The sequence below is a fragment of the Cephus cinctus genome, unplaced genomic scaffold, assembly GCF_000341935.2.
Source record: "Cephus cinctus unplaced genomic scaffold, Ccin1 Ccin1_scaffold0068, whole genome shotgun sequence".
Classification (NCBI taxonomy): Eukaryota; Metazoa; Arthropoda; class Insecta; order Hymenoptera; family Cephidae; genus Cephus; species Cephus cinctus.
The window spans coordinates 366,203-388,772 of NW_014332811.1; the positions used below are offsets into that span (position 1 = coordinate 366,203).

A 22,570-nucleotide genomic window follows, 5' to 3' on the forward strand; every position below is an offset into this window, starting at 1 on the left:
GTAGTATTTTGTTTTTTATTAGTAAAATACAACCGATATACAATAATTAAGAACCTACCGTTAGTGATTAAAATTAAGTATTGTATATTCTGGTGTCATGTATAGTATTATGTATATAGTAATAGTATTATGAATTAGATTCTGTTTCCTCAGTCGACACTTTAGTTGATCTGGGGATTTATGATCATTGGTCAAAGTCTGGTTGTGGCACTGGAGGTTTTGTTCTGCGCAATACTTCCAAAAAATCTGCAGTATAATCATAGTTTGCTATAAATGAATTCTTACAGAATTAGCTCATACTTGTAAGGTAATATTATATACATACGAGTATCATAGTATCCTTCGTGAGCTGGATGTGAATCAATACATACTATTGGAATAGTTCGAACTTGATCCAACTTGCGTTCTTTCTTTTCTTTGTCACAATATTTTCTTACCTGAAATCATTCAGTAATTTCATGTTTTCTTATTGAATAATGACTTTTTAACGCCATTTTTACTTTGCTTCTACGATCGGTATCACGGATCCTATCCATGTCAGATCTCTGATTTCGTTTAGATATCCTTTTTCTTTTTGGTTTACATTCGCATTCCCAGCTATAGTCATTCTCTTCATCACTAAGTTCTTGAATAGTTTTCATTGGTTGACTCTCTACTAACTATGAAAATGAAAAATTACATACAGTTAGATAATTCTTGAATAACTGAATTAATATAACAATAGATTCCTGAAATTCTCGTTACCTGATACTTGGTTGAGATTTCTGTGGATCTTGCACATGTTTCAGCTTCTTGTTTATGTATCTTTCTCATGCAGCACACTAGTATTATCAGCAGCATTAATATCAGTGTTGTCATACTCACAAGAGCTGCTGTAATACTAGAGGAATAATTCCAAAGCTGTAAATGAAACACAAACCAAGACATATGTAATTAGAAACATCGCACATTGGTTACCTCGTTAGCACAATAAAAATAAAAGTTACCATATCAATACAACCATCTACGAAGGGATTAGTGCAAGGACGACAATTTCTAGAGCCTGATTCAGGCTGGTAAGTTCCTGGAGGACACTTCTTGCAACGGGATGCACCATCCTCACTGTAATAACCTGGACTGCATGGATCTACCAATAAAAGGAGAACGAAAAAAAGGATTTGTATAACATGAACTACTTCGAAAAAAAAATCTTAATATTAAACTTACAGCAATGAGTGTCCTGAAGATTATATCCTGCAGGACAACCAATGAGAAGACCCACCCTAGACAGATCGCTTCCTCTATCCTTTGCAGTCTTTCCTCTTTTACTTCTGTTACTGATCCATTCGTGATCCTGAATTGGGAGGAGTGTTTGACTACCACGTGGTGACCTGAAAGAAACTGTCGTTAAAGATCTCTATAGAAAATACTGTTAATAAGCAAGAGTATTCTTTAACACCGTACATTTCTATGACTTATGCTGATTGAGACTAGGAAACTATAATAGTTTTTACTAACTCGGTTTACGCAGCACACGTTCCATATTCCTACTAAGGAGCAATACAATTTTGTCCTGAATGGCTTTTCGGCATGGAAGGCCACACTGCGTTGGACTCAAAGGAATCAGATGAGCAGTACTCGATGGGACCACAAGAATTATTATCGTTACCTAAACGGAAGAATATAAATCACTGAAACACAATTGGAGTAATATTATCATTATTGATGACTTACTTGTCCACGGTAGCAGTGTGGTGTAAAGACAAAAATGTCACAGGTTCCATTTCTGCAGAGAATGCTATTTAGCTTCTTTGGAAAGTACATAGACAGACTCTCCAAATTAGAATCTTCACAATTATCCAGTTTGTAACGATTGCCTGCACGTAACGTGTAACTAGGCAGTGTCACCACTATACAAAAGTTAATAAGAGCATTAAAAACTTATTACTTTAATACAGCAATATTAGATTTTATATAAATACCATTGATACTGTGATTGTAGACATTTCTCACGAGCTCCTCGCTTTCTGGATCTATGTAGCTAACGACACATGAATAATTTCCAGCATTTCTAGCATCCACGTCGTAGACTCTAAGGTTGCCATTTTTTTGAATAAATCCTGCAATATATAATGAAATATATTTTTTTTATCCATGAGTTATATGTATCATATTAATCTACCTGGTACGGGACTGCCATCAGCTTGTATCCAGGTGTAATTTAATCTACCAGTACTCATTATCCACATATCATCTCCATTATGATTACATGGTACATTTAAATTATAACCTGGCATTGAGAATATTTCAGCATCTGACAAACATTAATAATTTATTGTAAATATTATAATTATTATCAACATATTTGTTTACAGAAGAAATTGCACAGGACTTACCATCTCTATCGTTTAAACCACGTTTTAGAGTATTCTCAAGGTCCATTGGTCCAATATATTTTTGACCTCTGACTTCTTCGAAATCATATCGACCCCTTGGCAAAGAATCATCATCAATTGTTAATAATATTTGATTGCCAATATCAGTATATCCGGTACAAGTATATGATTTAATGTAAGGGAGAATGTCATCTTTTTTGATAAAAATTTTTCTCAGGTCCTGAATGACGTGGTCCATATCACAGATGCAGTTTGCACAATCAGATCCTAATGAAGTTGAAGATAACTCTACTTTTTGTTTTTTTTGAAAATTTACACTTTTCTTCATCAATGGCTTTCTATCACGGTAAATATATTTTACGCGAAGTTGTCCGTTTTCAATGGGTATTATTGTCTGAGTTTCTAATTTGACATGCTTTCCTTTTGACAATTTTTTTAATGAATTGATTTTTTTTTTTGAATTCTCAACAGATTTTCCACCATTTGGGTTATTTTTGGACTTATTAATCTTCGATTGCTTTTCTTTTGTCAATCTTTCATTGCAGAGTTGACGTCCTACTCGTTTTGAATTTTCTTTGTTTATGACGTCGTCATTTAAGCGTTCATTTAATTCATATTGAAATTTTTCATTGTCACGTGAAAGATCTTTCTTCACTCTCAGTCCTGGTGAATAATTGGTTTCCTTCAATTTGCCAAAACTATCATTCAATTCTCCAGGAAGCATAGCGAGAAAATCTGACTTCAAATTATATTTGTTCAGTTTGGCTCCATTACTTTCCTCCTTTAGGATCTCCTTGATCTCTCTGTCAATCTCGTCTATACGATCCTCTTCGTATTTCAGCTGATCTAGTTTTTTTTTATTTGGATTATCTTTTCGTTTATGCTTATCACGTTTTGGAGAAATCTTTTTACGTTTCTGACTCCTCTGTCTGCTTCTACCATTAGTATGTTTTGGTGCAATCTGATGTTTTAACGCTATCTTATGATTCTTTTGGACTAATTTTTTTTTCTTTTTTTCATTCTTTCCTGACTTATTCTGTGTAAATTTCTTATTATATTTTTTACTTGATTTATTAAACATTTTTCTTGTTGTAGAACGCGGTTTCGACGTGGTGGCATTCAGTTTGTTAGTAGTATATTTTGTTGACTTATTTGGCTTATCTTTTATCTTGAGAAAATGATGTCCCTTATCTTTGCCATTTATATAGAAATTTAAATCCTTCACTCCAGACAGTCTGTCAAAATTCATACTGGCATCTACGTTGTCTGGATTGTTCACCAAATCATCCAAAATGGATTTGATCTCCTGTTTAGCATGCAAAACATTTTTGTTCCTTTCCAAAAGAATTTCGTTTCCCTTTTTCAAACTATCTTTAGCCACGTTATCCAGAATAATCTTAAGCTTCTGTACAGCTCTGGTCCTTGGAGACTCGTGCCAAGATTTCACTTTATGCCTTGACCTATCATGAAATTGACTATCTTTAAAATTCGAAATTATTCCAAAATCCAAAGTTTCGGAACTGAAACTTTGTGTTGTTGTTTCTTCCAATTTTCTTTTAATTATTTGTAACGTGGTATTAACATTTTTCTCGACGTTGATAATCTCATTGATAAGAGTCCTCAAGGATCTCCTGTCAGTTTCCTCAGTAAGGCCTAGTTCATTCTTTCCAAATTTTTCAACCATACCATCAAAATCAACATCCTGAACGTCACGAACCTTATCAATTTTTTTCAAATGTTTATTCATTTCACTGGAAAATCTCAAAATTTTCTCTGCCATACCTTTCACGTCTTTTGCTGTATATTCAACAGAGTTTTTATTTTTTTCTTTATTACTCAAAATACTAAGGGGTGTCGTGGACATCAATTTCTTATTCACTTTCTTCAGTAAACACTTTTTGTCCCTTTGCTTGAACTCCAATTGCGAACAGAAATAATGACAATTTTTGCAAAATTCTATTCCAGTTTTATTATCATTGGCAGCTCGCTCTATTCTGGTTTCATTGACAGACTGACTTGTAGAATTTATTTTGCTATCCGTTTTCAAAGTAATGTCACCAAGAAGCCTAGTCATTTCTGCCAAAGCATTTTGAAAATTCTTACCTGTTTCCAATTCATCCGTATCAATTTTGTGCTTCTTATCATTCATACCTGCAGGTTCCCCAATTCTGTAATTATAATTTATTCGTTTTCCTTGGCTATGAAGTTTTTTCTTTTGTCTTGGAATAACATTTTTCAATTTAATAGTAGGATCAGGTCGACCCTTGTCACGACTATTATTTTGCTTTTTAACTCTGCCAAGAGAATTTCTGATAAACGTCATGTGTTCAGGTTTTTTCACATTTTTTTCATCCAACATCTCATCCATTTTCAAGTTCAGTTTTACGTCATTTTTTTTATCTAATCTTTCAGGTGCGTCAGGTTCAGAAAGTGGTGGAAAAGGATTTGACGCTTGTGCTTCCTTATTGCTACCTTTTATCTCTGATCCAAAATGATCTTTTGAAAAAGGATCCGCAGTTATGAGTGGAATTTCATAATTTGTCATAGAATGAACTGATTTCTTAGTAGGATGTACAATTCCACGTATTGAAGTTGAACTGTTGAACCGAAACTTCTTTGTTTCAGGCAGTTTTGATTGACGTTCAGTGAATTTTGAATTTTCCAAAATCAATGGAGCGTTCACGATGTCGCTCTTTTTTGTTCCACTCGTGGAATTCTCTTCGGCAGGAAATTCAACGTTTCCAAGAGTCTTGACAGCACAAGAATTATTATTGCTGTATAAAAACAAACTAGGATCGACAGTTGATGAATTCTTGAGTTCCTGCTGAGGCGACAATTTTTCATTGTATGCTAAAAAACTGTATATTGGTTCTTCAGAGACTTGTTTTTCTTGTATATTCTTTCCCACGATTCTCTTTATACTGTCATACAAATTTCCAATTGGTTCTTCGTAATCAGAAAATGGCTCCTCTCTTCTGAATCTGTCGAAAGTATCATCATTCTCAAGGTCCTGATAGTCATCAGATAAATCATTGATCTCATCATCTGGATTGTCATGATCGTTGTAATAAGAGTTTTCTAGCCAATCAGGATCCTCTTGGAATTTTTCTGTGTCATAAAAATTTTCCAAATGAGTTTTATCGCCGTCTTCCACGTTCATTAAGTTATCACGCGCGTCATTGATTGATGTATCATTTTGATCTTCATTGGTCTCGCGTTTTGTTTTAATTTTTTTTAAATTTCCCTTTTTCACTGTGTTTTTCGAAAAAATCTGGTTCTTTTTGTTTGTCGAATATTTTCCACTTTCCTTCTTCTTTTTCTTCTTCAAGTCATTATCATTGTGATGAATGGCGTAAAGAATCTTTATCTTTTCCTTGATGCTCTCATCGGAATCGCAAAAATTCTTATCGGACGATTTTCCGATAACGTGACTTTTTCGAAGATTATTTTTCTTACCCCAGCATCCCTTTCGCAATCTATGTGTCGGTCTGCTTCTTCGCATCTTCATACGCTTTCTGTGTCTGCCATTGTTGTGCAACGATTTTGGAAATCGAGAATGATCAGACGAATAGCTCTCCTGTGATCGCAGCTGTTCTAATTTTTTAAGCATTTTTTTAATATCAGCTACATCTTCATCTCCTCTAATTTTTCTCAGCCAGTTTCTTCTCTTTTTGTATGGCAAATCAACCAGATTCATTTTCCGTTCATTTCTGTATCTGGTTGCAAGAGGAAAATTTGATTGGTCAAAATTTTCATTTTTCCTGTAATCACCTAAATTTGTCAAACGAGTTTTTCGATTTTTTACAGGATCAACATTATCCAAGGTGACATTTGTATTTGATAAGTCTATATTGAATTCTTTTATAATTTCTTCACTTCCATTGGCCACTGGCTGTATTATCTTGATAGCTAAGTGAGGATCCATCGGATACGAAGACACATCAGAGGATGGCACAATGGATTGTAAAATTTCATCAGCAACTTTGGAAACTACTTCATTCAAAGAAAGACCATCGATGGATAATTTTCCTTTATCGATCAACGAAGAATTCCCAACGCTTTCAACACCTTCATTCGTCATTTTATAATTGTTAAAGAGATTTGAATTTCCCATTAAACTCTTAGATCGTCCTTTTAAAACTTCAGTTTGCTCTCTCAATTTGTAATTTTGAGATTTTATTTGACCTTGGTTCAAAATATTTTTCGGCTTTGTCGATGAAAAATTATTCTTGCGCTTATCTACGTATACGATTATTTTCTCAAGATTTCCTAAATTTTCTTTTTCAACCAATTCACGAACCGTTGGTATTATACTACTGATGTTGAGAGAATGTGATTTGTTCTCTATCACAAAGTCTCTTCCCTCGCGATTAAATCTTTGAGGACTTTTCAACGTTTTTGAAGAATTTTTCGTTTTTGGATTCTTCAAGCTTTTTGATTTCGCACGCATGGGCTTCTTCGTTACCTTCTGAACCTTTTTCAGCGTCGAACTACTTACCGACGGAGGTTTTCTTGAGCTCAGTTTATTTTTGCTGGTAGTTGATTTAATTTTTACTTTGACAGCAGACATTTTTTTAAGTTTACCACCAGTCGGTAATCTCGCTGTAGCCCTCGGTTTTTTTTTTACTTTTTTCATAAAGCTGTTGCTGCTGCTGTTCTTGTGCGACGGATGTTCTTTGCGGATGTTGAGTGAATTTTTATCTTTTTCAGATTTCTTCTTGTGAGACTCTGAACTTTTTTTGTGATCCAATATTATCTGCTTTGGATTTACCTTCGTTTCTGTTAGCTTCTTACTTGTTTTCACGTGCTTTGCATTTTGATAGGGTTTTTTTGTCACTTGCAATACTTTTCGTAATTTGTTCCTCAATTTTAAACTGGTTTGTGCTTTGTTCCTTGCGACGCGTTCTTTCATAATTACTGCGGCACTTTTACTTGTTTCTTGTGTATCGGGCTTTATATTCTTTACGGTAAATGGATCTTGTATATTTTTTCTGTCGTTATTTTTTTCCTTTCCATGTAAATTACGAGAGACTTCGATTTGTTTCGTTTGATTTTCCTGCAATTGATTCTTGTTATTAGTGCTACGACCCATGGCAGAATTAATGATTTCTTTGACTTTCTCCAAAAGACTTCGAGGTTTTGCGATTTTCGTCAAATTCTTGTCTTCTTCGTTGGAATCTACTTTGTCTTCAAGGAGATATCCCGACTTCAATCGGCTCTCGTAATCTTGATTATAATTATCGTTAATCATTGTCAACACTTTTCCTAACAGTGAGGAACTTTCCAAATTTTTCGTATCATTATTATTAGCGAAATTTCCACTATCCAAAGTACTATTTGTAGTACCTAGGGACTTTTTGACTCGAGCAAAAAGTTTTACATTTTCATTTTTTACGACTGGCAGAATATTTTCCTTGTGTACATTTTTGGTTATTTTTGGATGATGTTTTAAACCCAGCAAAGATCTACGACGCATGCCTTCTCCATATAAATTATCCTCGTAGTTCGATTCGTAATCGTACCATAACTGCTTCTCCTTTTCTACCCCGTTATTCTTCAAGTTATCCTGTTTATTAGATGAGTCCAATGAATTTTCATTATCATCTTCCGCAACATCGCTATTACGAATTAATTCAACATTCTTATCCTCAGTATTCTTTGGATCTTGTTCATCAAGATTTACTTCATCCTCCCAGGATTCGAAAGTCCGATTTTTTGACGAGACGCTGCGGCTCCTTCTTTTGGAAATTGACTTACGATCATTGATGACGTTTGCCCTAGTCTCCACTGGAAACAATGAGAAAGTTTCCTTGCGTGCAGTTCTTCCGGGCGATTTATTAGAATTCCTCATTTTCAAAAATTGATCTTCTTGCAAATTGCTGGGTTGCAATTTGGCTAGGAAATGTTTCAAAGTGTCTCGATCATCTTTTAACTGCACCCCATGACCAATCAACATTGCAGGTAACGAAAGAGTTGTTTCACTACGATACAATTTTTCCAGGACTTCATTTAAATTGTTCATTGGTGGAATGCCCTCCTCGCCTAGTAAAGGGTCAGATTTTGTCGTAGTGATTGCCAAGTTGAAATTGTCGCTTGCCCCGTTGCCGGATATGAGAAGATCATTAAAATTTAAGGGTTCCATCGTTGTAGTGAAGTCTAAGTTTCCCTGAATTTCCGGAAGGCAGACTATAAAAGCTGGAGATAGGTTGGATGATGTAGTAAAATCAGAATGATCCAACATGTTTTCTGTCTTGTACTGAGGGTGCAGTTTATCCAAAGAAACATGTTTTTGCGTTGAAGGCTTCTTCGTACTACTGCTTTTATCAACATGATGTGCTGTTGTACTCTTCTCTTTTTGTTTCTTGCTTACAGGCTTTTTTGTAGTAGTAGTATGCTTTTCTGTAGTAGTATGCTTTTCTGCAGTAGTATGTTTTTCTGTAGCAGTATGCTTTTTTGTAGTAGTATGCTTTTTTGTATTTGATTTTTTCATTGTAGTACTTGCATTTCTAGGTTTTGCTGTAGTTGTTGTCGTATTGGGTTTTTTAGTTGTAGTACTAGGCTCTGGAATAATAGCAGTTGTTGTTGTCTTCGTATTAGAAGTACTCGCAATGTGTACAGGTTGTTTTATTTCATGGGATACAATAGTAGGTATTTTTGTGGTTGTTTTCGATGCAGTACTTTTCATTGAAGTAGTCAATTTTGAAGAACTTTTATTAGTCTTTGAAATTCCAGCCGCGAATCGCGATTCAGTCCAGTCATACATCTCCAATGAATCCAACTCTTTGGTTATGTTCATAACTGGTTCTTGTTCTTTACAATTTTTTGTATCGCCGACAGTTGTTCTATGAACATGTTCATCTAATTTAAGTTCGGACATAAGGGTAGGTTCTTCGGTAGTAGTTTTTGAATCGCGTTCTGCTGTCTCTTCATCATTTTCACTTTTAGGTTTAAGACCTACCCGTTTCTCCAATCCGCCATTTTCGAGTTCCACCCGCTTCGTTCCACGGACAATGTCATCTTGTTGATTCAGATTTCTCCAACCTGAAAGATGCTCATCGGTATGTTTAGGGTAAGTCAGTTTTCCATCATATCGAACCTCATTGGCGTTTTCAGGATCGACCGGCTCCGTTGCATACGTGTAAACTTGCTGTAGGATCGTTTGTGTTGTTGTTACCGGTTTCGTAGTTGTTGTACCAATGACAGTGGTTGTTTCCAGATCATGCATGACAGTACTCTGCAGTAGAGAATTCATAATACTGACAGCAGCTTCTTTTTCAATATCTTCTGGTCTCATTTTCTTTTGACGCTCGAAATCCTCGAACTTCACCATCTCCATGGGTTCTGGTAATTTCCTGTTCCACATTTTAAAGATATTTCTCTTCGCCGAGATGCGTCTTGACGTTTTGCCATTTCGCAGAGCATCCAACTTCTTCTTCATCTTCTCCCGGGATCTTCTGTCTCTTTTGCGCACGTTCGTGTAATCAAAAATACTTGTTTTCCGAAACTTTCTTCCCTTTTTCGAAGAATGACTTTTGCGACATCCGGCTTCGATTTTCCACGGGTACCGATGACGTCCATGATTCACGTTTTGCGCATCCTCGTACTTTACTTGATATTTATTTTTCAAATCCTTGCCCACCGGTTCTCTAAAATGTGCTGAATTACTATGAAGCTCTTTATAAGCTTGCACAAGATCGTTATATTCGTCTTCGTTATTGGCTTCGATTGTATTCTCTTCGACAGCTTTAAACACTACTGTTAGCTGTTTAAGTTTATTTTCACAGAGTTCTTTCAATTTTGATTTTGATTTTTCTGTTGCATCATATGCTCCAGCACCGGTATCATCAGTTTGCAATGGTACGTCAGTCATTATCATGGTCTTTATTGATGTTGCCAAAGGTTCATAAATTGTTGTTGCTGGGGACCTTGAAGTGATATGATTTTTTTGATTACTGCTGCTTCTTGTACAAGAAAATAGTTTTTTGTGCTCTCCAACATTATTACTTCTGGTATAACCCCTATCTTCGCTTCTGGGAGATGTTGTAGTTGTTGGGATAGTCGTTGTTTTCATTATCTCGTGAATGTCCTCGATAGAAATCTTTTGACAAGTTTTATTATTGCTTTTAGTATGATCCATCATATCAAATTCTGTATATGGTGTTGTTTTGGGGTGCGTTACAGTATCTTTTGTGATTGTTGTACTTTCACTTGTTGAAGTAACGGTCGGAGCGACAGTTGAGTTTTCAGTAGTTGTGTGGAAAGTTCTGTTATCTGTGATAGGTTCAGTTACTCTGTTAGGTGTCACGACAGTTTTTTCACTAAATTTATTGGTGTCAAAAGTCAATTTAGGAGTGCTTTCAGTTTGTGATAAAATATCTTGATATTCCGTAATGATCTCGGGTGGACCACATCTGTATACTATTGCAATTTCTTTTGGTAGCATATTCACGTTTTCAATTTGTATAAATTTTACATTCTTCATTTTGAAAATAGGTGAAAACATCCCAGAAGAAGCTTTTGGGTCTGCAGCTGATTGATGGATCTCTCGATTATCAGTTAAAAAAATATTCTTAACTTTTTTTCTCGATTCTCCATATTTCTGTACATTACTTTGACCCGTCCTCTCATTTTCGTCGAAGATATCAAAAATCGATCGAAACTTGTCATTTTTTCTTTTCTCCCCAACTTTCTCATTCTTCACAGTCTTTTTTGCATTCATTGTGGAAGAATTTACCGATGCATTCTTTTCTCTCTTGACGTCGTTCGTTTCCAAAGTTTCTTGCACGGGCATCGTTATCAAACCCACGTCTTCGTTAACAATATACGAATCTTCTTTGTAATCCGCGTATTCAGCTGCCAATGGAAGTTGTACCTGTTCTATTACAGGATTATTTGTTTTTGCTACCTCAGATGATTCTAATTTGCCTTCAGGAGAATCAGTAATCTCCTCATAATAATATTGTTCCTTCAAGTTGTCGTCCTCCGCATTACCTGACGTTTCCTGTTCAAGTACTTCTTTGACATGTAGAGAAGCTGATGTTGCATCAATTGGTTTTCTACCGATAGTTGTTGTGCTACCTACAAAAACAACAATAACAGTACTGATATTAACATGTCTTTAGATAAACAAGATTATTTTAAACATACCATCATTCACACTGTCCTCGTTTTCTTCAAAATTAACCATTTCATCAATGCTCGCTGTAGTTGTTACAGTCGTTGTAGTTGTTAAAACTTTGGTAGTTGGTGTTGTTTCTCTACTGGTATCCATAATACCTGCTATTGTATTAACTTCGGCACTTAAACTATCTTTAGTATTTTCAGTATTTGTGACAGTCGTAATTACAGTACTGATCGTCGGTCGTAGAGTGGGTGTTGTTTGAGAATCAGTCTTCGAGGAATTACTCGGAACGTCATTGGTAGGACTTTGATTAATTGCATTAAAATTTGTTTGATCCTGTTCCACTTTGAATTGATCAGCGTCATAATCATTTTCATTATCTTCATCAACCTCGTCCAATACGTCATCCGAATAATTATGATCGTTGCCAAAATGTTCGACAGACTTGATTCTTCGTAGATTTGGTTTTGGATTATAGATAATCTTTCGTTCGGGACTAAGAAAGTTTCGAAAATTCGAAAAAAGGCTGTTTTCCAAATTCCCGTGCGCGTCTTTCATCGAAACATTTCTCTCGTGAAAACCTCTGGTCTTTTTTAGCAATTTAAAGCTTGGAATTTTTACCCCGCGCTTAACTAACGGTTTCTCTATTTGATTCTCAGGATATTCTTCGTCCTGAAGATTCTGTTCACTTTCACTCCCACCTATACTACTTTCGATACTATTTTGTTTTGGTACAATTATGGTTAAACATGTTGTTTGAAGTTCTCCATGACTATCTTCTTCCTGGTTCGCAGTATCAGGAATAGAATCATCCACGAACTCCTTATCCCAGGTCCATGTGCCTCCTATGTGAAATCTGGTGGTCCTTTCCGTTGGCCATTTGGGTCCTGGTGTATTTCTCTCCTTAGGATCCCCCTTGAAGCGTTTATCTTGTCCTGAAAAAAATTGTTTTTAGATTTGTAAGATTTTGAAATAGATTTGATTGAACATTTTCCTTGGACTGACCATTCTTAAGATCTTGACCTTCATCAAGCTCTTCATTGCTCTCATCCGGTTCTTCGATTTCATTATTTTCTTCATTAGTGTCGTACGCGAGATTGTATTTTCTTGTGTTGACATCAAACTTGTTTGGTACTCTTTTTGTTGCAATTTTTTCAGTAGTACTCGCTGTGTACTCTTCTTTTATCACCAATTCTTCGAGACTTGGGGGAACGCACTTCATTTTATGATTTTCTTCTTTCTCGTCATAGTCCAAGCGTATTACATTTACAGTGTAGGATTTCTTTTCAGTTCTGTATCGGAAAATGTTGTATTCTTCATCATCCGCTACAGAGTCTGCAGCGTATCCTACTGTACCACTTGCAACAACATCTTGTACTTGCGCCTCGCGTTTTCGCCTAGCAGCATTGTTAGTCTCACCGGCAAGAAAGTCTAGGTACTTGAAGTCTCTCTTGATTGGATTTCTACTAGCAATAACAACAGTTCTTTTGTCGTTGTCATTCCCAATAAGATCATCCGAATTAGCAATCGTTTTTATATTAGTGGTAGAAGTGATTTTATCTCGCTTGGATTCTGATTTGTAGGTCTTACCAAGATGTTTTATTTTATTTTCTTTTTCACGTAAGCCCTTTTCACTTTTCTTTAGCTTCACCTCTTCCGCTCGCAACTTATTTTCTTTCGTCGCGAGTGTCTCCTTCATGCGCACCAGCTCCTTTTCCTTTTGGTTCAGTTCCTTTTGCTTTTGAGCTTGCAATTTAGATGTTGCTCGGGTGATGTTTATCTTTCTTTCGAGTCCATCCAATTTTGTTGATTTTGCACCGGCACTTTTCGCCGGGGCTTCTTGTGGCTCATTCCTTTCTTGATCTTCGTCATATGCAATCCAACTTTCGTCTTTATTATCGTAAACGAATTTATCCCCATTATCCTCGTCATTCTCCTCGTATTCTCCGTAATCTTCGCTCTCACCAGATGACTCATCCTCGCTGGTGACATACTCGAGGTCTTCTTCGTAATTTTGTTTCGCCTCTTGATTCTCTTCATCTTTTGATTTCTCTTCTTTCTCGTTATCTTCGTCTTTTGATTTCTCTTCTTTCTCGTTATCTTCACCTTTTGATTTCTCTTCTTTCTCGTTATCTTCACCTTTTGATTTCTCTTCTTTCTCGTTATCTTCACCTTTTGATTTCTCTTCTTTCTCGTTATCTTCACCTTTTGATTTCTCTTCTTTCTCGTTATCTTCACCTTTTGATTTCTCTTCTTTCTCGTTATCTTCACCTTTTGATTTCTCTTCTTTCTCGTTATCTTCACCTTTTGATTTCTCTTCTTTATCGTTATCTTCATCTTTTGATTTCACTTCTTTCTCGTTATCTTCACCTTTTGATTTCTCTTCTTTCTCGTTATCTTCACCTTTTGATTTCTCTTCTTTCTCGTTATCTTCACCTTTTGATTTCTCTTCTTTCTCGTTATCTTCACCTTTTGATTTCTCTTCTTTCTCGTTATCTTCACCTTTTGATTTCTCTTCTTTCTCGTTATCTTCACCTTTTGATTTCTCTTCTTTCTCGTTATCTTCACCTTTTGATTTCTCTTCTTTCTCGTTATCTTCACCTTTTGATTTCTCTTCTTTCTCGTTATCTTCACCTTTTGATTTCTCTTCTTTCTCGTTATCTTCACCTTTTGATTTCTCTTCTTTCTCGTTATCTTCACCTTTTGATTTCTCTTCTTTCTCGTTATCTTCACCTTTTGATTTCTCTTCTTTCTCGTTATCTTCACCTTTTGATTTCTCTTCTTTCTCGTTATCTTCACCTTTTGATTTCTCTTCTTTCTCGTTATCTTCACCTTTTGATTTCTCTTCTTTCTCGTTATCTTCACCTTTTGATTTCTCTTCTTTCTCGTTATCTTCACCTTTTGATTTCTCTTCTTTCTCGTTATCTTCATCTTTTGATTTGTCTTCTTTCTCATTATCTTCACCTTTTGATTTCTCTTCTTTTTCGTTATCTTCATCTTTTGATTTCTCTTCTTCCTCGTTATCTTCATCTTTTGATTTCTCTTCCAGGTCTTTATCTTTATTTCGAGTCGTTGTCTGTTCCGGCTCTCTGTCTTCTTCTTGATCTTTCAATTTTTCTTCTGACTCTCTATTTTCCTTTTCTTCATTTGACTTTACTTCCGGTTCTTTATTCTCTTCTTCTTCAGAATTCTCTTCCTCCTCTCTGTTCTCTTCCTCTTTCGATTTCTGTTCTAGCTTCTTGTTTTCATCTTTCATTTTCTCCTTTATCTCTTTATTCCCTATCTCTAACTTCTCTTCCAGTTCCTCCTTTCTTTCTTCTTCCTCGTCCGTCTCTTTGCTATTTTCTTCAGATGTTACATCGTCCTCACGAGTTGTCATCAATTCATCTGTTTCCTCGTTCTCTTTTACTTCTTGATTTTCCCATTTGTTTCCTTTCGTATTGGACTCAGGTTCTTCCTCATTCTCCTCGTATTCCTCATCTTTATCTTCCTCGTTCTTCTTCAAATTTTCGCATTCGACAGGAGGACACGGAGTTGGAATATTATTTGAACCAACAGGATTAATCGTTTCTCCATGTCCTAACTTATTTTGCAAGCGGACCTGACAATTCTCTTCGTACTCCAAACTGTCATCTTTATTCTCACTGTCACCCTCGCGCTCTTTAACTTTCTCGCCGTAACTTCTCTTCATTTTGTCATCGACTTCAGTAGTGTCAGATTTACTTTTCATACTTTCCGTCCACTCGTAATCATGCAATCTGTTCACCTGAGTAGGCTGGACCCGTTGATCTTCCTCGTTCAAAAAAAATTGCTTATGCATAAAAGTTTCATCTTGCACGGGGAATGGTATAATTTTTGATTCGTGTTTCTTCGAATAAGTTACTGGCACGTATGGCACTTTCGTCCACCTTTCATATATCCGTGTAAAACCTTTGTAATGACGTAACTTTGGTGTTGATTCGTTATCAATCCACTCATGATTCTTGAGTTCCAATGTATCAATTTTCGTAATCATCTCGTCGCTCCTTTTTTCAATTTTCTCTTTGCTACCTTCCGCGGCACTGCTGAATTTCTCAGTATTAAAATTCAAGATATTTCTTACCAGTCTGCCAGGAGGTGAACGATTTTTTCTTGGCTTTCCAAGGTGAGGCAAGCAGATCACCTTTGTAGCGTATTTTTTCTTATTCAAGGAATCAGGTAAGGTTCCATTTTTAAGAACATTCAAGCAAACCCTCTTTGTGACCACTTCAATCTCTTTGTTCTCTTTTTTGTCCTCTTCTTTTTCTGGTTCGCTTGATTCTCGCTCGGTTGTTTTCTGTTCCTTCCAAGTATCTTCATTTTCATCATACACGTATTGTCCATATGAATCATCGTCAGTTGTATGATAGGTCGTTTTCTTGGTATGATCCAACGATTCAATTGAACTTTCTTCTGTGGGCGGTTGAGGAGTGTGTTGAGTAGATTCAATTAATGGAATCATAGTTGTAGTGTCTATTGATATAGTAGTGGTTGTAACAGTTGATATGATTGTTGTTGTCTTTGTTTCCGACTCCTGTTCCAATTCTTCTTCTTCTTTTTTCTCCTCCTTCTCTTGCAATTCCGTTTCTTCTTCCTTTCGTCTTTTCTGCTCTTCGTCAAACTCCTCTTTTTCCTTCTCTATTTCATCTGATTTCTCATCTAAATGATTTTCTTTATTTTCCAGTTCCTTCTCTTTATCGTCCAGCTCTTTCTTCATTTTATCAAATTCTTTATCCAACTGGTTCTGCCTGCTTTCCTCATCTTCTAGCTCTTGTCTTTTCATTTGATCTTCCGTGGTTGTTGCCAAAGTACTTGTTGTAGAAATTATAGTAGTGGTTGTTGTTGTTGCTGTTTCTAATCGTTCTTTTTCTTTTTTCCACTCCTCCTCCTCTTTCTTCTCCTCTCGTTCTCTGTCCTCCAAGTCTTTTTCCCGTTCTTCCAAATCTTTTTTCTTCTCCTCTAGTTCGTCGGCCTTGTTTTCCTGTTCTTCCTTTCTTTCATCTAATTCTTCCTTTTTATGAGACAGTTCATCTTCGGTCAAGACTTTCTTTGTTGTTGTACCAAGATTCTCTCTCGCTGTAGTTTGAACTTCCGATACTGTAGTATACATCACACTTGCAGTTGGTGACGTTTCCATTTGTACCATTGTAATTGTTTCCTGTTTTACTCCTATATCTACAGTTGAAGTACTTTCAGAAATAGTGCTTTTTGCTTCCGACATTGCTGTGAAAGTATTTTCAGAAATAGTGCCTTCAGCTTCCGACATTGCTGTGGAAGTAGTTCCAAAAATAGTGCTTTTTTCTTCCGACACTGCTGTGGAAGTAGTTCCAGAAATAGTGCTTCTTTCTTCCGACACTGATGTGGAAGTAGTTCCAGAAATAGTGCTTTTTTCTTCCGACACTGCTGTGGAAGTAGTTCCAGAAATAGTGCTTCTTTCTTCCGACACTGCTGTTGAAGTAGTTCCAGAAATAGTGGCTTCTGCTTCCGACACTGCTGTGGAAGTAGTTCCAGAAATAGTGCTTCTTTCTTCCGACACTGCTGTGGAAGTACTTTCAGAAATAGTGCTTCTTTCTTCCGACACTGATGTGGAAGTAGTTCCAGAAATAGTGCTTCTTTCTTCCGACACTGCTGTGGAAGTACTTTCAGAAATAGTGCTTCTTTCTTCCGACACTGATGTGGAAGTAGTTCCAGAAATAGTGCTTCTTTCTTCCGACACTGCTGTGGAAGTACTTTCAGAAATAGTGCTTCTTTCTTCCGACACTGATGTGGAAGTAGTTCCAGAAATAGTGCTTCTTTCTTCCGACACTGCTGTGGAAGTACTTTCAGAAATAGTGCTTCTTTCTTCCGACACTGATGTGGAAGTAGTTCCAGAAATAGTGCTTTTTTCTTCCGACACTGCTGTGGAAGTAGTTCCAGAAATAGTGCTTCTTTCTTCCGACATTGCTGTGGAAGTAGTTCCAGAAATAGTGGCTTCTGCTTCCGACACTGCTGTGGAAGTAGTTCCAGAAATAGTGCTTTTCTCTTCCGATACTGCTGTGGAAGTACTTTTAAAAATAGTGCTTCTTTCTTCCGACACTGATGTGGAAGTAGTTCCAGAAATAGTGCCTTCTGCTTCCGACACTGCTGTGGAAGTACTTTCAGAAATAGTGCTTCTTTCTTCCGACACTGATGTGGAAGTAGTTCCAGAAATAGTGCTTTTTTCTTCCGACACTGCTGTGGAAGTACTTTCAGAAATAGTGCTTCTTTCTTCCGACACTGATGTGGAAGTAGTTCCAGAAATAGTGCCTTCTGCTTCTGACACTGCTGTGGAAGTACTTTCAGAAATAGTGGCTTCAGCTTCCGACACTGCTGTGGAAGTACTTTCAGAAATAGTGCTTTTTTCTTCCGACACTGATGTGGAAGTAGTTCCAGAAATAGTGCCTTCTGCTTCTGACACTGCTGTGGAAGTACTTTCAGAAATAGTGCTTTTTTCTTCCAACACTGCTGTGGAAGTAGTTCCAGAAATAGTGCCTTCTGCTTCCGACACTACTGTGGAAGTAGTTTCAGGAATAGTGTCTTCTGCTTCCGATACTGTTGTGGAAATACTTTCAATTGTTGTTATACTCTCAGTTAGCTCATGAGACTTCTCAGTTGTGCTGAAATTGTTAATAGTTGTCGAAGAAGTCAAAGGCTTCTGCGGGTTTACACCGTGTTCGTCTGGTCTTGTTAAAAATTTTGGAAGTGTTATTTCCGGGAATAATTCCGTTGTTGGTGCCATTGTGGATTTAAATTTGTACTTTTTGGTTGTTATGTCATCAGGTTCCAGTTCAATTGGCAGTGATTCTGTCGTTATAATGAATTTCTCAATAGTCGAGCCAAGAGTTTTTTCTTCCGTTGTTCTTGTACCAAGCTTCGAAAGTGTTTCTGTTACTTCTAGCTCCTCTTCTTGTGAGGATGCTGTCATAGCAGTCTTTTCAGATTTTACAAAAGACGTTGACGTCTCCTCCGTAGGTTCCAATGTTGCTGTTGTCGGTGTAGTTGTTGTTTCACTTTCTAAAATGGGTATTTTCGTCTTGACCATGGCGGTTCTTACTTCTTCGCTAGTTCCAGTAGCTAAAGATTCAGTTGTAGCTTTTATTGAAGTAGTTTTTGAAGATATTGACGGATTAGATTTCACTTCAGATTCGGAAATCGTTGGACTGGTAAACATGGGTATTGGAATTGTTGCAGGTTTCCATGTGTTAGTTAGCCCTTTATCATACTCGAAATAATCAGCAGTAGATATCCCAGACTCTTTGTCGTTTTCGTTATACTCTTCTTCATATTCATTTTCTGTTTCGGGTTCTGTGTACTCCTCATCAACTTCAGTAACAGATTCTTCATATTCTTCAGTAGCAGGTTCTTCGTACTCTTCAACAACAGGTTCTCCATACTCCTCAGTAGCACTACTGACAGTTGCTGTCGGTGTTGAAGGAACTAATGTTGTAAATGAGGTATGCAAAACCTTTACTGTAGTACTCTCCGATTGTAATTCTGTTTCAAAAATCATGGAAGTAACGTCAGAAAGAGGGCTACTTATTTTAAAAATGCTGGATCCAGTTGACGTTTCCTTCACGGTACTTTCCTCTTCAATTATGCCTTCCTTGCTAGAAGTACTTAAAGGTTGTTCAACTTCTTCCACAGTTATCACAGAAGTTTCTTCCATAAATGAAGTTGTAAAGTTTGAAAGTGTTTTAGTATCGAAGACACTGGAACCTTCTGTTTTTGCTGTTGTACTAATTGCTGTAGTTCCAATAACATTGGACACAGTATTTAATGTTTCTTCTTTTGTCACCTTATTAGTACTCGCTATGCTTAATGTAGGAACCAATTCTTCCATTGCAGTTGTTTGTTCAACATTTCTTGAACTTGAAGTACTACCAGCAGTATCTAATGTAGGAATAAGTTCTTCATTTATGGTCGTAGTTTCTGTTGTTTTTGACGTTATTGTAGTTGTATTTGCCGTACTTAATATAGGAACAAGTTCTTCTGTTATGACAGTAGTATCAACACTCGTTGAAGCTGTAGTACTACCTGTCAAACTTAACGTAGGAACAATTCCTTCTATTATGGTTGTAACTTCGGTAGTTGCTGAACTTTCACCAGTACTTGTCAAACTTACTATGGGAACAAGTTCTTCCATTGTCGTCGTAATTTCTTCAGTTATTGAAGTTGTTACAATAGTACTCGTCGTGCTTGTTGTAGGTATAAGGTCTTTTACTGTGATTGTAGTTTCTGTACTTTGTGAATTGGCAGTAGTATTGGTCCTACCTAATGTAGAAGCAAGTGCCTCTGTTCCGATCTCAGCTTTTGCAGTTGATAAAGTTATAATAGCACCCGTGGTATTTAATGTAGGAAAAAGTTCCTCCATTATACTACTAGATTCTACCATTGTGGAAGATACAATTGATTTTTCAGTAATCTCAGCAATTGAAGTAGCAGCGCCGGTGTGTTGCGTTCCAGAGGCAGCAGTGCTTTCTACTTCTACCATCACAGTAGATTTTTCGGTAGCTGTGTTTTGACTCGTACATAAGATTTCAGGTTCTGATGAAATCTTTTCATTTGCAGTTGTTTCTTCAGCTATTTCTACAATAACTTTTCTTGTCGAACCTTCTGTACTGACACTAGTGTACGAAAGTGTAGGGACAGAAATCGATGTTATTTCAGCTTCAGTTGTTTCGAACGTGCTCGCTGTGAATATAGTACTTTCCTTCGTTTCTAATGTCTTTTCAGTACTGATACTAGGTTCTTGAGCAGTGAACGTAGTTTTAGCTTCTGTCGTTGTAGTTTCGATACCTGTAAGAGTGGACAGTGTAGATGCTTCGCTAGTAGCTATACTTTTTTTTAGCGCCATCGTGGTTTCTGTTGGCTCATTCGTAAGTGTTATTCCAGTGGTTGTAATTTCTTCTAATTTGGCTAATGTTGTTGTACTCGCTATACTGAGATTAATTGTAGCAGCAGAAATTTCCAGTACAGACGTGGTTTCAATTCCTACAATGGCTGTACTTGCAACTTGCTCAGGCGACACTTGTGCAAGAGTGGAAAAGATTGTTGTTGTTGCTGTTTCTGATTGCTCACTGATAGACGTAGAAATTCCAGAAACTGTAGAAGTTGTCATTTCTTGCGGTTTAGATGTTCTTTCCGGGAGTTCTTGAGTCGTAATTTCTGCAGTAGTAACTTGTCCAGTAGATTCTGCCGATGTTGATTTTGGAGTGATGCCCTGTTGTGCCGTCATTGTTGTTAGTGTTGTCTCGAATGACATGGATTTTGTACCAGTACTCTCTGGAGTACTCATCGTTAATCTGGCTATTTCTAACGGTTCTGTAGCAAATTCAGTAATTTCCGACAAAATTTCAGATGCTGTTTCACTTTCCACCGAACTGGATTCCCTCATATTGATTTCCGGGCGAGCTGTAGCTGCTTCTGTTACTTCTACTGTTGTAGACTCTGTTATTGCTGCCTGAGAGGTCATAACAGGTAACGTTGTCATTTCAACTGAAATAAATCCATTGGTTGTACTCTCCAATATATGACTTTCCGTCATAATTTCTATGGTTGAAGATTTCTCTTCTGTTGTGCCTGAAGATGGCATTAATATTTCTTCTGAGGTGGACTCTGTCGTTATTGTCTCAGGAATAGTAGGAGGTAATGTGGTCGATTCTATAGAATTGGGTTGAGCTGTTGTACTTTCTAACGAAACTGTACTTATAGTTGTAGTTTCTATTGTTGAAGTTTTTCCCTCTGTGGTTTCTGGAGAGATCGTAGTGAACATATTTTCTTCTGTGAATACAGTAATCTCAGGAATCTCATCAAATAATGTGATCGTTTCGACATATGTTAATGGAGTAGTTGTACTGTACAACAAAATTGAACTCGTTGTTTCCAGAGTTGAAGACTTTCCTTTGGTTATCTCTAAACCTGTCATAGTAAGAGTTCCTTTGGTTTTGAGTTCTGCAGTAGAAGATTCTGCTTCCACTGTTTTGAAAGAAATTGTAGATGTTGATTCTGTAAATTCTGTGCTTTCTGTCATTGGTGATGTACTGCTTGATGAAAGTACAGTAATCGTTGCTGTGGTATCTGACCGTTCTGTTATTGCAGTAATATTTTCAGGAAATACTGAAGTAGTAATAGTCGAAATGCCTTCAGTTGATTTTGTGGTTCCTGTTGACTCCGTTATACTACCTATAGGCAATCTGGTTATTATAATTATCGGTTCTGTTGATTTCATGGTTCCTGTTAATTCTTTGGTTCCTGTTAATTCCTTGGTCCCTGTTGATTCTGTGATTCCTGTTGACTCTGTGATTTCTGTTGATTTCATAATTTCTGTTGATTCCCTAGTTTTAGTTGATTCTATAGCTTCTGTTGATTCTATGGTTTCTGTAATTTCTGTTAATTCCCTGGTTTTAGTTGATTCCATGGTTCGTGTTGATTTCGTAATTCCTATTGATTCTGTGATTCCTGTTGATCCCGTCATTCTTGTTGATTCATTGATTCCTGTTGATTCCGTCATTGTTGTTGATCCCGTGATTCCTGTTGATTCCGTGATTCCTGTTGATCCCGTGATTCCTGTTGATTCTGTGATTTTGGTTGATTCCGAGGTTTTAGTTGATTCAATGGTTCCTGTTGATTCCGCGATTCCTGTTGATTCTGTAATTTTGGTTGATTCCGTGGTTTTAGTTGATTCCATGGTTCCCGTTGATTCCGTGATTCCTGTTGATCCCGTGATTCCTGTTGATTCTGTGATTTTGGTTGATTCCGAGGTTTTAGTTGATTCAATGGTTCCTGTTGATTCCGCGATTCCTGTTGATTCTGTAATTTTGGTTGATTCCGTGGTTTTAGTTGATTCCATGGTTCCCGTTGATTCCGTGATTCCTGTTGATCCCGTGATTCCTGTTGATTCTGTGATTTTGGTTGATTCCGAGGTTTTAGTTGATTCAATGGTTCCTGTTGATTCCGCGATTCCTGTTGATTCTGTAATTTTGGTTGATTCCGTGGTTTTAGTTGATTCCATGGTTCCCGTTGATTCCGTGATTCCTGT

General features: G+C 36.8%; 2 protein-coding genes across 6 annotated transcripts; both read right to left on the reverse strand.

Annotated features, from left to right (window-relative positions):
• Positions 1–84: 84 nt before the first annotated feature.
• Positions 85–10,171, reverse strand: LOC107268786. 5 transcript variants are annotated; one of them, XM_025086852.1, is made up of 11 exons: positions 2,376–10,171; positions 2,162–2,293; positions 1,962–2,099; positions 1,714–1,889; positions 1,498–1,648; positions 1,203–1,370; positions 987–1,126; positions 745–900; positions 501–659; positions 326–437; positions 85–246 (listed from the first exon to the last, which is right to left on the reverse strand). In XM_025086852.1, the coding sequence occupies exons 1-11, from the start codon at positions 9,811–9,813 to the stop codon at positions 185–187; spliced, it is 8,832 nt and encodes a 2,943-aa protein (XP_024942620.1). In that variant the 5' UTR covers positions 9,814–10,171; the 3' UTR covers positions 85–184. The 5 variants fall into 5 exon arrangements, 4 of the variants coding, with proteins under 4 accessions (XP_024942620.1, XP_024942618.1, XP_024942622.1 ...); XM_025086850.1 differs by having other exon boundaries at positions 1,207–1,380; XR_003060224.1 differs by lacking the exons at positions 85–246; positions 326–437; positions 501–659 and having other exon boundaries at positions 767–900; positions 1,203–1,380.
• LOC112494611 (serine-rich adhesin for platelets-like) lies at positions 9,992–22,281 on the reverse strand (the record flags this gene model as incomplete). Its single annotated transcript, XM_025086816.1, has 8 exons — positions 9,992–10,021; positions 10,066–11,453; positions 11,523–12,431; positions 12,502–13,068; positions 13,132–13,478; positions 14,787–16,325; positions 16,539–22,007; positions 22,166–22,281. Coding segments are annotated over 8 exons (10,365 nt in total), but the record flags the coding sequence as incomplete, so codon positions are not given.
• Positions 22,282–22,570: the final 289 nt, after the last annotated feature.

Bases quoted from the DNA above. Each gene is read 5' to 3' on its own strand.
- LOC107268786 (XM_025086850.1), bottom strand. From the start codon at position 9,813: ATGAAGAAGAAGTTGGATGCTCTGCGAAATGGCAAAACGTCAAGACGC. The intron at 1,381-1,497 runs GTTAGTAAAAAC...CTTTAACGACAG, and splicing joins ACGTGTGCTGCGTAAACCGA to TTTCTTTCAGGTCACCACGT. The intron at 660-744 runs GTAACGAGAATT...TCATTTTCATAG, and splicing joins AAATCTCAACCAAGTATCAG to TTAGTAGAGAGTCAACCAAT.